Source organism: Macaca fascicularis, chromosome 6 (assembly GCF_037993035.2).
Source record: "Macaca fascicularis isolate 582-1 chromosome 6, T2T-MFA8v1.1".
Classification (NCBI taxonomy): domain Eukaryota; kingdom Metazoa; phylum Chordata; class Mammalia; order Primates; family Cercopithecidae; genus Macaca; species Macaca fascicularis.
The window spans coordinates 116236791-116250564 of NC_088380.1; the positions used below are offsets into that span (position 1 = coordinate 116236791).

Consider the following 13774-nt stretch of genomic DNA (forward strand, 5'->3'; position numbering starts at 1 on the left):
TTTTGATTGGGATTGCATTGAATCTTTGTTTTAATTTGAGCACAAATAACTACAATTATTGGGCCATCTAATCGATTAACATGGTGTATTTTGTGTATTAATGCAATTGACTTTTGCATTTTAGTCTTGTATCCAGTAACTTTGTTAAATTTATTTATTATATTTGTGGATTCTTCATGGATTTCCTATGTATGAATAATGGCATATTTATGTCTTCCTTTCCAAAACTTTAAATCTTTCAATTTATTTTCTTACCATGTACGATGGCTGTGTCCTCTAGTGTAATGTTGAGTAGGTGTGGTGAAAGCAGACATAATTTTCTAAGAGAGAAAACATTCATGGGTCATAATGTTAGCTGTAGAATTTTGTAGGTTTCCTTTATCAGATTATGGAATTTTCCTTATATTCTTCTTTTACAGAGTGTTTTTTCATGACCAGATACTAAATTTTATTATTTTCTTCTTCTAGGACATTGCTTTCTGTTAGGCCTTTATGTCTTGTGCAGTGATTGGACCAGTACCCCAAGATGAAAATTTGGTATAGGGTCCACCTTAATGCATTTTCTTTCTCTCCAACATTTTTGTCCCTTAAGTTCTGGCTGCTTTAGTTCTTTAATGTCTTCAGAGCTTTTTCTTTCTGTAGTTTATCTAGTTATATCTGTTTCTTATGGGATACTTAAAGTTACTTTGTCTGAACTGGAAGCATACATTTATTTTCTTTTAATGAAATGGAGAATAAAAGTAAATAACTCAGTTCAGATGGCTGAAAAATTGACATAGAATAGCCCAGACAGTCATTTTGCCATTTGATCATCATTTAACTATTTTTGTAATTTTTCTTATGTGTTGTCCAGGCTGGAATGCAGTGGCATGATCTCTGCTCACTGCAGGCTCCGCGTCCCGGGTTCACGCTATTCTCCTGCCTCAGCCTCCTAAGTAGCTGGGACTACAGGACTATAGGCACGCCCGGCTAATTCTTTTGTATTTTTAGTAGAGATGGGGTTTCACTGTGTTAGCCAGGATGATCTCCATCTCCTAACCTTGTGATCCACCCGCCTCAGCTTTCCAAAGTGCCGGGATTACAGGTGTGAGCCACCGTGCCCAGCCAGTTGTAAACTTTTTACTTAGAGCCCTATTCACTGTAATGTGGATAGACAGAGAAGTTATGTAATATGCTCAAAACACATGTCAGATAAGTGGTAGAGATGGAATTCAAACCCATACTATTGCTACCTTGAATCAAAATGACTTGCAATATCTGTATTTGTGTGTGTGTGTGTGTTTGTGTTGTATGTATGTGTGTAGGAAACAACAAAATCAGCATCTTTCTTTTAAAAGGAACACATTCCCTGTTAAATAATCTATTTATTTTGACAGGACTGCCTTTTAATATCTGTTTACAAGATTTGGTATAGTGTTTCTTTTTGTCTTTGATTTGTAGAATAGTTTGAACTCATAAAAACAAATTTCTTACTGCTGATTTAAATAATTAGTCGGAAAGACCAGTGTGTTTAAGCAGCAGACTTGCCATTCTTATCACTCTTTGTATTTAACTTCTACTCAGTGTTACCTACTGGTAGAGTAAGTCCATTTTTTTTTTAAATGACCTGCTGTTCTTAAAGTCCCTTTTTCACAAGAACTCAACTGGGGGAAAAGGGAGATAGAGGAGGGTATGATATATGAAATACCTTATGGCTAACAAAATTATTCTTCTAGACTTTATGGCTAATAAAACTGTTATTCTAGACTTCTGGAACACTTTAATATGTCTTTTATTTTTGCTGCTGCCCTCATCTTTCATTTATCTGGATTAATCCATGCCCAAATTATTTTGCACTTTGAAATTCTAGAGATATGTAGGAGTTTTCATATTCACTGATTTGTAGATCTACATGCTCTTCTCTTAACTGCTAAAGTGTATAAGTTTTCCCTTAGTTTAATTTGGACCTTAATGCAAGTAAAAAAAAAAAAAAAAGTCACTATTATTTTCTTCTCTGCTTCTGATTTTTACAAAATCTGAGCTATGTGTTCATCTTAACTTGGAAACACATCTTAAGTATTTATTACTAACTTTTCCTAACAGTGTAAGAAGTAAATAATTTTAAGGTAAAATGAATAATTGAAGTGCATTTTTTTTTAAACTAGATACAGTTTGGAACTTTATCAGATTTTTTTGATGCACTGGATAAAGCAGATGAAACTCAGAGAGACAAGGGCCAATCGATGTTCCCTGTTCTAAGTGGAGATTTTTTCACTTATGCTGATCGAGATGATCATTATTGGAGTGGCTATTTTACATCCAGACCCTTTTACAAACGAATGGATAGAATCATGGAATCTCATTTAAGGTACTTTTACCTTTCTGTAGCTACATCTATTTCTTCACTTTCTTTATATTATCATAACCTTTTGTAGTTTTTCATAATATATATCATTCGTGTAGTACATTATGTAGTGTTAAGCTCTAATTAAGCACTTAATGTAATTGTGAAATTTTAATGCAGTCAGAAATACATCTCCAAACTATAATCAAATTATTCCATAGGTTTTTGTTCTGGAAGAAAAAATAGTTTATTTAATTAGATTTTTAAGGAGTTGTATTCTGCATTTTGTATTTTTCTAATTAATTTTCCTATGTTATTTGCACACCATATTAATATTCAGTGACATCATCATGAGTGTCTGCAGGCTAGTAATCTGATGGGCTTCTCATTGGAAACATAGGTGAGCATCAAAGAAGCAAATAGGGCCTCCCAGCATTGAAATATGAGCTTCAAAGTTCACAATCCAAAACTAATGTATTTTGTATGTCGGAGAAGTTTAGACTAGGTTTCATCTCAGTTCTTACATACTTATTTGAAGCACATTTCTATAGGCACAGTTATCTGCATAGAACAGCATTTGAAAAAATGATGACTGGTGGGGCAGACAATGATTGAACATGTAAATGGATACAGAGAAGACAGAAAAGTCTGTAGAAAACATAAAAACACTTAACTGACCCTATCCAGGAGACCTTTCAATCACTGATACAATGTTCTATTGTGATAGGTTCTATTTCTGCACTGTCCAATATGGTAGTCATTAGGCACATGTGACTATTGAGCACTTGAAATGTGCCCATTTAATTTTAATTAATTTAAAAGTCAATAGCCATGTGTGGCTATGGCTATCATATTGGAGAGCATGGTCCTAAATAACAGAGGCTGATTGTTGATAAAGTTAAACTACTCCAGAGGCCCCCAAGGCTTTCTCTATGTATAGACCACTAAAGTAATTCCTTTTCATGTTGAATCTTGATGTTTGAGTTAGATTGTACTTACTCTCTTTTATATACTAGTGGACATTGATTACATTTTGGAAAGGCTTTTTATTAAAAATTATGAATTTTCTTAAGAGTTTTTTTTTATATGGTAGTGTTTTTTTATTAATATTGTGCTGCTATTAAATATTACTATTTCAAAAGCCTAACCTTTTACTGTTACTTGTAATATGCCCGAAAAATATATCTCATTTAAAAAAATTATTTTCATTATTATAGATACATATTAGTTGTACATATTTATGGAGTATATGTGATATTTTGATATAAGCATACAGTATATAATCATAATAGTTTGTATATTCATCATTTATGTGTTTCAAAATAACTAAAAGTAGAATTGGAATGTTTCTAACACAAAGAAATAACTGCTTGAGGTAATGGAATATATCTTATTAAATTTAAAATAATGTTTACATATTATAGTGTTTATCCATTCTTACCTTACAGAATATCAACCAGTTATCTCTTATACTATTTTAAACTTTTCTGTTATAAAGTGAAGTATATTCTCAATAATGTAGAGATCCTTTTGGACCACTGAATTAGTGATTTTTAAGTGTCAAGTATTTTTTAGTGGGAAAAAGAATATTGGTTTATCTTCATTTATTGAACGTATTCAAGACATTGTGGTTACTGCTAGTAATATATTTGGAAAATTCTGCTGCATTAAAACCAAAAAACCATACAATAGTTGTGACTTTGCAAATGTATTAATTTATACATAAGTTTGTCTGAAAATAGTAATGTTTCATCCCTCTGTTCATTTGTAAAATGTGGATAAAATATAAAAGTATAGGGAAGACAGTATTTCCCAAATCTTCCTTTTAACATTTTAGGATATCTGGATATGCATATGTACTCCTTTTAAAGCCAGGAATTTTTTTTTTTTTAAAGAGACAAAGTCTTTCTCTGTTGCCCAGGCTGGCATATAGTAGTGTGATCCTAGTTCACTGCAGCCTCAAACTCCTGGGCTCAAGTGATCCTCCCACCTCAGCCTTATGAGTAGCTAGGACTATAGGTGCATGTCACCACACCTGGCTAAGATACAGTCTTGCTGTGTCCTCCAGGCTGGTCTTGAACTCCTGAGTTCAAGTGATTTTCCTGCCTTGGTCTCACAAGATGCTAGGATTACAGGCATAAGCCACCATGCCCAGCTGACATCCTGTTTATCATTTTTCAGTTTGTATTGTTAAATTCTCCATGTTTGTTATATGTTACCATTCAAAACTGAAACTAACCCTTGTCCCTGAGCTGTTCTTGGGCCATTATTTTCTGCCTCTTCTCTCCTCTCCTCTGAGTGTCCCATTTACCAACTATGCCTTTCTTTTTCATGTCTCTTACTGTATATATGTGAGAGTAAATGACATTATGATGTTCATGGTCTGTGTGTGTGTTGCTCTTGGAAAGAAAAAAGGGCAGAGAAACTTATCCAATTTTTCAGGTATTTTTTCATTATGTGATACATAAATAAGCCTGTCTTGCTGCCAACAGGTACTGGCTTATTTTCCAGGATCATCTAGAACAAGGACCCCTGATACCAGTGTAGACATGGTATTCTTTGATGATTGAGAATGCAAATGTGTTATATGGATACACTGGTCATTTTATGTGAATTATTATTACCAATATCTTTTTCATAAATTGTTTGTACTGCAATTATGGATTAAAAAATTTGGAAAGTATTGATGTCACATGTTTTAGATTATAAGTTAAGTGTTTGTTTTAAAATAAAAATATGACTTTTATGCAATTAGGGCTGCTGAAATTCTTTACTATTTCGCCCTGAGACAAGCTCACAAATACAAGATAAATAAATTTCTCTCATCATCGCTTTACACGGCACTGACAGAAGCCAGAAGGAATTTGGGACTGTTTCAGCATCATGATGCTATCACAGGAACTGCAAAAGATTGGGTGGTTGTGGATTATGGTACCAGGTAATCTAATTATACAAAAATCATCTTAAAAAATCTTTAAAATTATGGGTAATAAGATTATATATTTTGATGAAGTTGTTAGTGCATATCAAATCACATTAACAATGATATCCCTCGTAAGTATTACTATAGCAAAACAGCACCGATATTCAAATTTTTTTAAGAAATCTGTTGACAAAATCCTAGCTGCACCAACTTTTTATTGCAATGCATTTCTGCAAATAGGGTAGTAAAATATTATTACTACTGTTTAAAGCTGATCCTGTTTTCTTCTAAATACAGTGTGGTGATTGGGGTTATCTTCTTGACCAAGGACTTGGCATCAAACGAAACATAGCTATAATCTAGAGAGATAAAGATTCCTACTTCATTGTATGTCAGTTTAATCTCATCCTATTTCATATCCAATTGTTCTTGTGTATATATTTTTTAAGAGGTACATTGACATAATAAGCTGAGAATCATAGCCAGGAAAGAAAAAGACCTATAAACCTTATCATATATGGATTATATAAACCACTGGGAATGAGAAAGGATGACCTGGGTGTTGATATTAAAGCCATGTTTAACTCATTGAAGGGCTGTCAGATGGGCGAGGGAGTAGAAGCTAAGTTATTTCTATATTAAAGTATTTGAACAATGAGTATAAGCATGGTCTGAGATAACAGAGGACTTGGCAAACAGAGCTTCCTAATAATGGGGAAGAAATCTTACCTTTTGTAGTAGGGAGTTCTCTATCCTCATGCCAGACTTTGGATGACCATTCATTCATTAAGATCAGTGCAGTGGGGATTCCTAGATTGGGGAAGGAGTTTTGACTATTTTATTTACTATGGTTTAGACTATTCTTCCTGATACTGTTTTTTTTTAATCAACAGTGTTGTGCTTTGATAATATTTTAAAGTCATTTAAAATATACTGTGATTTTCTTAAAGAATAGATTTAAAAAGTGAATATCTTTATTACTACTCCTTGATGAGAAAAGCATATACAATACATGAAATCAATGTTAAAAAATTGACTCACAACTTATATTACTAATTGTAGTAAATGTTAATTAAATTTTTAGTTACAATATTTTGACTGGCTTTCTAGAAATTGGGGGAAAAAGATATTCTTGGGGTTTCATTAGTTGATTTCAGTCCTTAAAAAAAAACATTCAAAGTAGTATCTTGAATATCTTCTCCATTTTTTAATGGCAAGTATATTTGACACCCACCTATTGAGGTTGATCTGGGCTTAAAGTAGAAAATGCTCATTAGATGATAAAGATGGTATTTCTCCCACAGAAAGCATTTTTGAAAGTAAGTTCAGATCCTCCATTTTTCTTTCTCACCTGCTCCTGGCCTGCTTGGTTTGTTGAGAGTTTAAAAGTGAGACTGCTTAGAATCAGACCAGGGCAGCGCTCCTAAGAGGACATGGAAAAGTCATTTTCCTACACTGCCCACTTGCTGTCTCTGGCTGTCATATTGAAAGAGATTTGCTTATAGGTCATTGAGCTTTGGCTACAGAACATTTTTTTATCATGACCTGTCTGGAAGAGCTATCATTGGTTCCTCCACAGGTTTTGTGTTGCTTTTGGCTTATAAAAACTTCCCTGTGCAGAATTGCATGTTAGAGAAGAAAAGGCGGTAATTCTCAAACTGTACTTGGCATTTGTAAATTTGCTATGGAAGTACTTCACACTTCATTGAAAAGTCATAAACAATTACCAAATCATTAGCACAGACATTTTAAGGAGGAAATTTCAAAACACAAGTTAGAGAATTATTAACAAAGAGGTAGTTAGTATTGGGTGTTCTCTTGAACTTGGACTGATGACTACTATTCATTCAGATTTGGCAGAAATGTCACTGTGAACAAGTGTATGAATTAGTGGTGCATTTGGCTGCGAGTAATAGCAACCAGAAACAGAATAAATCCTGTCCTGCTTATTTTTATGTCATATGAAAAAAATCTGTAGACAACTGGTTCTGGTATGGCAGCTCTGCAGTGTCATCAGGCATTCAGGCCCTTCTTTCTCCTCTGCCATAGTAGGGGGAATCTGAGAGTATGCTATCAACAATAGATCGAATGTGTGTATAGTTATAAACTGGAAAGCAAGAATACATCATGCCACATTTGGAGATTAATTCTAATCATGGCATAAAAAAATGAATTGGATTGGGGCAATGTTGTAATAGACAGTCAGCTTAAAAGTATTAATAGATAATGTGGCTTGTGTAGAAGGGAAGAAGAAATGGTAATGAGGTCATTTAGAGAAATGTTTTAGAATTCCGCTAATTATTCCTAACTTGTAATTAAGGTAGGTGGGAGAAAACGGAACACAGGGTGAGCGTGAGGGTCCTAAAATGTAGACAACCTATAGAGTAGCAGACATGCTAACATCTCCTTAATACAACAGCCATGACAGCAAACTAGGAACCTGTGATTCCCAAGTGACTTTTCCTGAACTGTATTCCATATTAATAGGATAAATGGATGTTCAGAAATTAGAGGCCCTGAAAAAAATTCCATATTAATGAAATGTTGAAACATTTAGAATTTTTTTTTACCCAGTGTTTCCCAAATGTACTGTGTTTCATTTTGTTTTGTTTTAAACAAAACAACTCTATACATCCTGAGAAAACATTTGGGGAGTGATATATTGTAGTCTTTAGTACTCATCCTATGAGAAGGCTTCATGTGTGCCTTTAGGATGCAAATGTTGATGCCTGGCTTCGACTCAGTTTAATTAGGACTCTTTTATACATCTGTGGTTTTAGGTGGTGGAGAACATGACTTTCACTCTGCAGATTCAGGCTGCCTAATAAAGATAGCCCTGTAGACAATACAAAGGAACTTAGGTTGAGATTCAGGCTGCCTAATAAAGATAGCCCTGTAGACAATAGAAAGGAACTTAGATTGAAGGTCTTATTGTCATAACTGAACCATATTCATTCATATGGTGTTTTAGTATGGTGAAAACACTTAACACTGTCTAGGAAAACATTTGAATATATTGGGAAATTTAATTGAATTATGGCATGAACTCAAATCCATAAGATTTTAGCATTAAAATTATAGATTTGCCATGTAAATATATTTAATTAGTAACATTGATCATGGTCACTTACATCTCTGAAGGAAATATTAATACTCTGCAAAAAAGAAGTTAACTTCTTTTACAGGTTTTTTTGTTGTTGTTGCATGACAACAAAAATGTTTTTAAGGCATAGATCCAAAGTTGCTTTCTGTGTTAGAAAAAATAATATAATTGAAAATGTGATTAGCGAGGATTTTCTGCATAGTTCTCCAATATGAATTTGCCTATGGATGCCTGGTCTATAAAGCCTTCAAGAAACATAACTGAATTAGGAAAAAAAAAATCTTCAAGCAAGTTCCTTTTTTCCATGAGTAGTGCTTCAGCAGTAGCTGGTGATATACTGAGGATATATTTCAGAATTGGTCTGGAATCAATAGACTTGATTCCTTAGACTTAAAAATACAATTTGAATATAGTTAGTAATTTCAGTGACCAAAAGAATTGACAGGGATGAAGACAATTTCATTATTCACATCTGTCAAAAACTCTTGTCCTCCTAGTTCTCTTGAACAAGAACATGAAACTAAACAAAATATCTATTTTAATTCTTGGGGTATAACTTGTATACTAATTGAATTTTCTTGTGAGCTGAATTAGCTCATGTTTTTATTCATTGTTAAAACCCTTGTTAGAACTTTTTCTAAAGTAGCAAGTCATGTTTTTTTGGTAGAATGCCTCAGAGTTATTGGGGTGATCCTACTGGATATTATTATTTGGTGCAATATTCATAGAAAGTATATGTAGTTTGAGTATGTTTATGTGTTTCAGGTGTGTCCAGAAAGCTTTCAGTTTTAAATGCATTCTTGTCGGTTGTATCTTCTGATTAACCATTTTTCTAAGTACTTAGTTCTGGGGGAAAAAAGAGCAGGTTTGTCATAGATTCATTATAGGTTTCACTTTGAATGCAAGATGAAGATACTGGTGGTTTGGCCATTATTAATGAAACTGAAAATATTGTATGCAGATTTTAAAATTATTTCTCAGACTAATAAAATTTTTGGTTTACAGACTTTTTCATTCATTAATGGTTTTGGAGAAGATAATTGGAACTTCTGCATTTTTTCTTATTTTGAAGGACAAACTCACATATGACTCTTACTCTTCTGATACCTTCCTGGAGATGGTTAGTGATTTCATCTATGGTCATCATAAAAATGTGTGATTTCATTGTTCTTGCATTAGCAAAGAGGATGAGAAGCTTAATGAAAAGAGACATTGAAATATAATTTTTTGTACAGTATTTGAAAGAATTTTTATTGCTTAATATAAATTACCTGTATGTTCATCTTTTCTATAAATATTTCAAACTATGTGAAATATATGGGGTTTTAGAATACTATTAAGATGTTAGTAAGGCAACTGGGCATTATAATTAGTTGTTTTGCTTGGCTTTAATTAGAAGCCCCTTGATACTTAAATTTTTATAAGTCCTTAATCTGTTCTTGCTAAACTTGAATTTGAATGATCTTCTGGTTTCAAGATGAGTCCGTAAAGTGTTAAGTAAAATTTAAAAATTACTGTTCATTTTTATAGGATTTGAAACAAAAATCACAAGATTCTCTGCCACAAAAAAATATAATAAGGCTGAGTGCGGAGCCAAGGTAAATTCATAATTTCTTACAAATGTTTACCACTTTCTGGCTTAATAGTTTTAGGTTTTATGGTTCTGGTTTTTAGTTAGCATGTATTTTGAGGCAATCAATTTATTAATTAAAAAACTCCTAAAAAATGGATTTTCTTTCATGACTGTGTTGTGCTCAGGCTAATAGCTAACACAGTGATTAGTACATTGACTGCTGAATAAACTATTATAACAATATTTCTCACAGATATAAGGTATAGCATGATAAATATGTAGCTTATAAAACATTTTCTTATCTCTGTAAAATTAATTTCAGGTTATATCTTTTTTGATTAACCTTTCATTTAACGACCTTGTCTTCATTAATCCCTGATCCTGTTTTTAAATGAAAGAAGAAACTTTATTAATATTAGAAGATCAAGGTTTCTACTGTAAATTGTTCATTAGATAACTATCATTTTGCTTGTGAAACAGCCTTGTTTTAGCACTATTGATTTATGCTGAAGTAAATGGGAAGGGCGTTCAGTGACCTTAAACCAGGGCATTTAATTGGTGGCTACCTAATAATTATAAAGAAATGCATTATGTTTTATTGGTATTTCTTTAAACAGCAAGTTATCTGTTTTTAATAACCAAATATTTGTTGGTCGTTTCCCAGTTGACCCAGGCACACAGTGGTTATTTTTTGTAATATAACCTTTAACTGTCAGAATTGAGATATTTAGTACCCCCCTTACCAATTATAGGATAAAAAAAATAATTTCAAAGAGTAATTCATTATTTCAACTAAATGTATTTTATTAAAATTATTTAAAAATGAATGAAAGTATAGAGAATTTATAGTTGCTAGTAAAGGTGACACTTTTTGTTAAGTATAGACTAAAACCTTAGTTGTCTAAATTTCTTTAGTAAGTAGAGACCTAAGATATATACAGCTTATTCCTTAGAATGAGATAATAAGTTTTTTTATTTTAGTAATACTAATGTTCTCTGTAACACGGCACAAGCCGTAGGAGCTTTCAGATTGCCAGGTCGTAGTTAGGATGAAAGGATAATGACACTGAAAGAAATATTACTTATAAAATTACAAAATGTTTTCTTTGTCTTAAAATAAGTTATGTTTTGATGCATTTGCAGTTATATGCCTGTTCCTTAAATATTGTGTTCCTAGTAATCTCTGGCATTAGTAAATCTATTTGGCTTTAGGCATAGTTCTCTCATCTATTAACTTTTCTTTCTTTTTATATTTTGGGGGAGGAACATCTTTGTTTTTGCTGGTTATAAGAATAATATATGCTGCTGTAAGTGATTTGTGCCCCATCTCTGGGTGCTTTTATGGTGGGTGGGGTGAGGCAGGGCTGGAACTGTAATATAATAGGTCAGAGGAAAAGATGTTCCCTTTAGTTTCTCTCCTTCCTTTACTGTTTTTGCCTTAGCAAGTAGTAATTAATAATTTTGCCTTTCTAATGCCAGATAAGAAAGTTATGAAATATAGTATATTAATGAAAGAGAAAAATATTTTTAAGCTTTCATATTGAGGAGTTTTAAATACAGGTAAACATAAATGGAATTTTGGGGGCTATTAGTAAAATGATTGTTTTTCGATGTTTCTTTTTAAATAGTTTTTATTTAAATAGTATAGTGTTTATCTTCCTATTACTTCTTTACAATTCTTTTTTATCAAATATTGACTTTCCTATTTCTGTAGGTAGGTAAATTAGGAATACTTCTGATTGGCAGATTCTTATTTATTTTTATGCTTATTATCCATTTGGTAGGTTAGGGCTTCTTAGATTTTAGGTTTTAAAATCTATATTTTACTTGTTAGCTGCAAATTATTTTAGTTACTGATCTCTCAGTAAAAATGGATGAATAATGAAGGAATGATAGTGGCCTTTAAAATGGAAGAATTTGGTAGTTTTATTTAGCAGGCACTGAAAGTAAAGTAATTGCCCTTTTCAGTTTTTAAATTGGAAGTTTTAGAGGTGTGGCTATGAGTCTTTGTCATATTCTTCATGAGTCTTCTTTAATGTTCTAAGGGTTGGCTTTGTTTTAGTTATAGACTCAGTTCCTATTTGAGTAACAAACTATCTAAATAAACCATGCATTCTCAATGGGGGAGATATTCTTTCCAAGATAGTGAAAATTGGTTTTTTGGGGATTCGAAGAAAATCTTATTCTTTTTAATATATAAAACATAGATACAGTACATAACAGGTAAACAGTTTGTGTGTGGCATTAAAATGGTATGTGGGTGATTAGTAAATGTCTAAAAAGAGTCATTAGGGAGGTGATAATGTAAAAAAGATTGAGAAATACTAACTTAAACCCATAGAATATAAATAATACATGTAAATTTGGTCATGCTGTTGGCAATATTAGTTATAGCAATAAACTTAATATAACTTACTTTGTGAGTATTTAAAAAGTAGTCCATGATCTGTTTAAAGTGACATTAGTACATGTTGATATGCCTAATTTAGTTTACACAGTTACATGAGCTATATCATGTGTGGATTCATAGTTTTTGTATAGAAAACAGTTACTTCAGAATATCAACTTAAGGTATTCTTAAAAAGTACTTAATTCCAGAAAAGCCCTCCCATAACCCATTGCCATTGGCTCGTCTAATGGTTCTCCCTGGATGACCTCCCAGCACCAATAATTTAATTTCTTCTGATTTTTCTCCATACATGCTTTCCTTTTGGATGCCAGTCTTGATTAAGAGTATTATTATCTTTTTAGTTATCTAGGTTCTGAAACCCCAGAACCTACTTTGACCTCTACCTTCTATTATTCCTTAAATTTTATCAGTTGGAGAGTTTTTTTCTTCTCATCTGTGAAATGCATCTTCCTTTTTCCTGTCACTTTTTAGTTCTAAGCCATACTTCATGCTTGAATTACTTCAACACTTTCTTACCTTTTTGTCTTCAATTTCTCTGTGCCCCTAATTTATTACATGAAGTTATCAGAGGAATCTAGCCAAAAACAGAGCTCTGAGAAAGTCACTTCTAAATTCAACATTCTCTAGGTACTTCTTACCTACTGAGGAAAGTCTGACCTGATGGTCAAATGTTTTAGTAGACTATTGCCTAACAAACTACTCTGAAACTTAATGTCTTAAATACAATGTATTATATTTCCCATGTTTCTGTAGAGAACTGCTGGGCAGTTCTTGCTTGGGGTCTCTCATACCATTGCAGGCAATTGGAGATTGGGAATGGAGTTCCCCAAAGATTTGACTGGGCTCAGTGTGCAAGAGGGCTCACTCACATTACTGAAAGTTAATGCTCCCTGTTGACTGAGGGTTCAGTTGGAGCTGTTAGCTGCCAATGCCTACACATGGCCTCTCCATATGACTTGGGCTTCTCTAACCATAGTGGCTAGTTCTAAGAGGGAGTATCTTAAGATTGAAAGTCTCAAAAGTGAGTTTTCTGGATAGAAACAGCAAGACTTCTTAAGACCTAGCTTTGGAAGTCCTAGAAGGCTATTTTCATTACATTCTGTTGGTCAAGGAAGGTTAGCCAAGATCAAGGGGAGGGAATTACTCTCCATTTCTTGATGTGAGGAGCATGTATAGAAAGCAAAGGGAATGATGGTAGTCATCTTTGGAGAGTAGCTGTGACAGTTCACCTATAGGCTACCTCAGTTCATATACCTTTCATGTACAGAGTAACCTCACCCACCTCCCAATATGCCCAATACCTCATCCCATTACACTGTTAGCCCCAAATTTCTACCTAGATCAGGCCAAAATGGGTCACTCATGGCTGGCAGTTAATGCTGGCTTGTTTCTTCCAGTATAATTATTTAAAGTTAATCACACTAGATTGTAAACTCCTTGAG

The 13774-nt window shown here is 33.0% G+C and overlaps 1 protein-coding gene across 5 annotated transcripts in view; it reads left to right on the plus strand.

Moving 5' to 3' along the window:
* Positions 1 to 13774, plus strand: part of MAN2A1 (mannosidase alpha class 2A member 1) — a 175565-nt gene that overhangs the window by 85375 nt on the left and 76416 nt on the right. For all 5 annotated transcript variants that reach the window (XR_012414002.1, XM_005557492.4, XM_073994016.1 and 2 more), the window contains 4 exons: positions 2145 to 2347; positions 5079 to 5261; positions 9355 to 9469; positions 9880 to 9947. Coding sequence is in view for 4 of the 5 variants with exons in the window: in XM_005557492.4 (XP_005557549.1) it covers positions 2145 to 2347; positions 5079 to 5261; positions 9355 to 9469; positions 9880 to 9947 (569 nt within the window). In the remaining variant the exon portion in view is untranslated. The remainder of the gene's footprint in view (positions 1 to 2144; positions 2348 to 5078; positions 5262 to 9354; positions 9470 to 9879; positions 9948 to 13774) is intronic.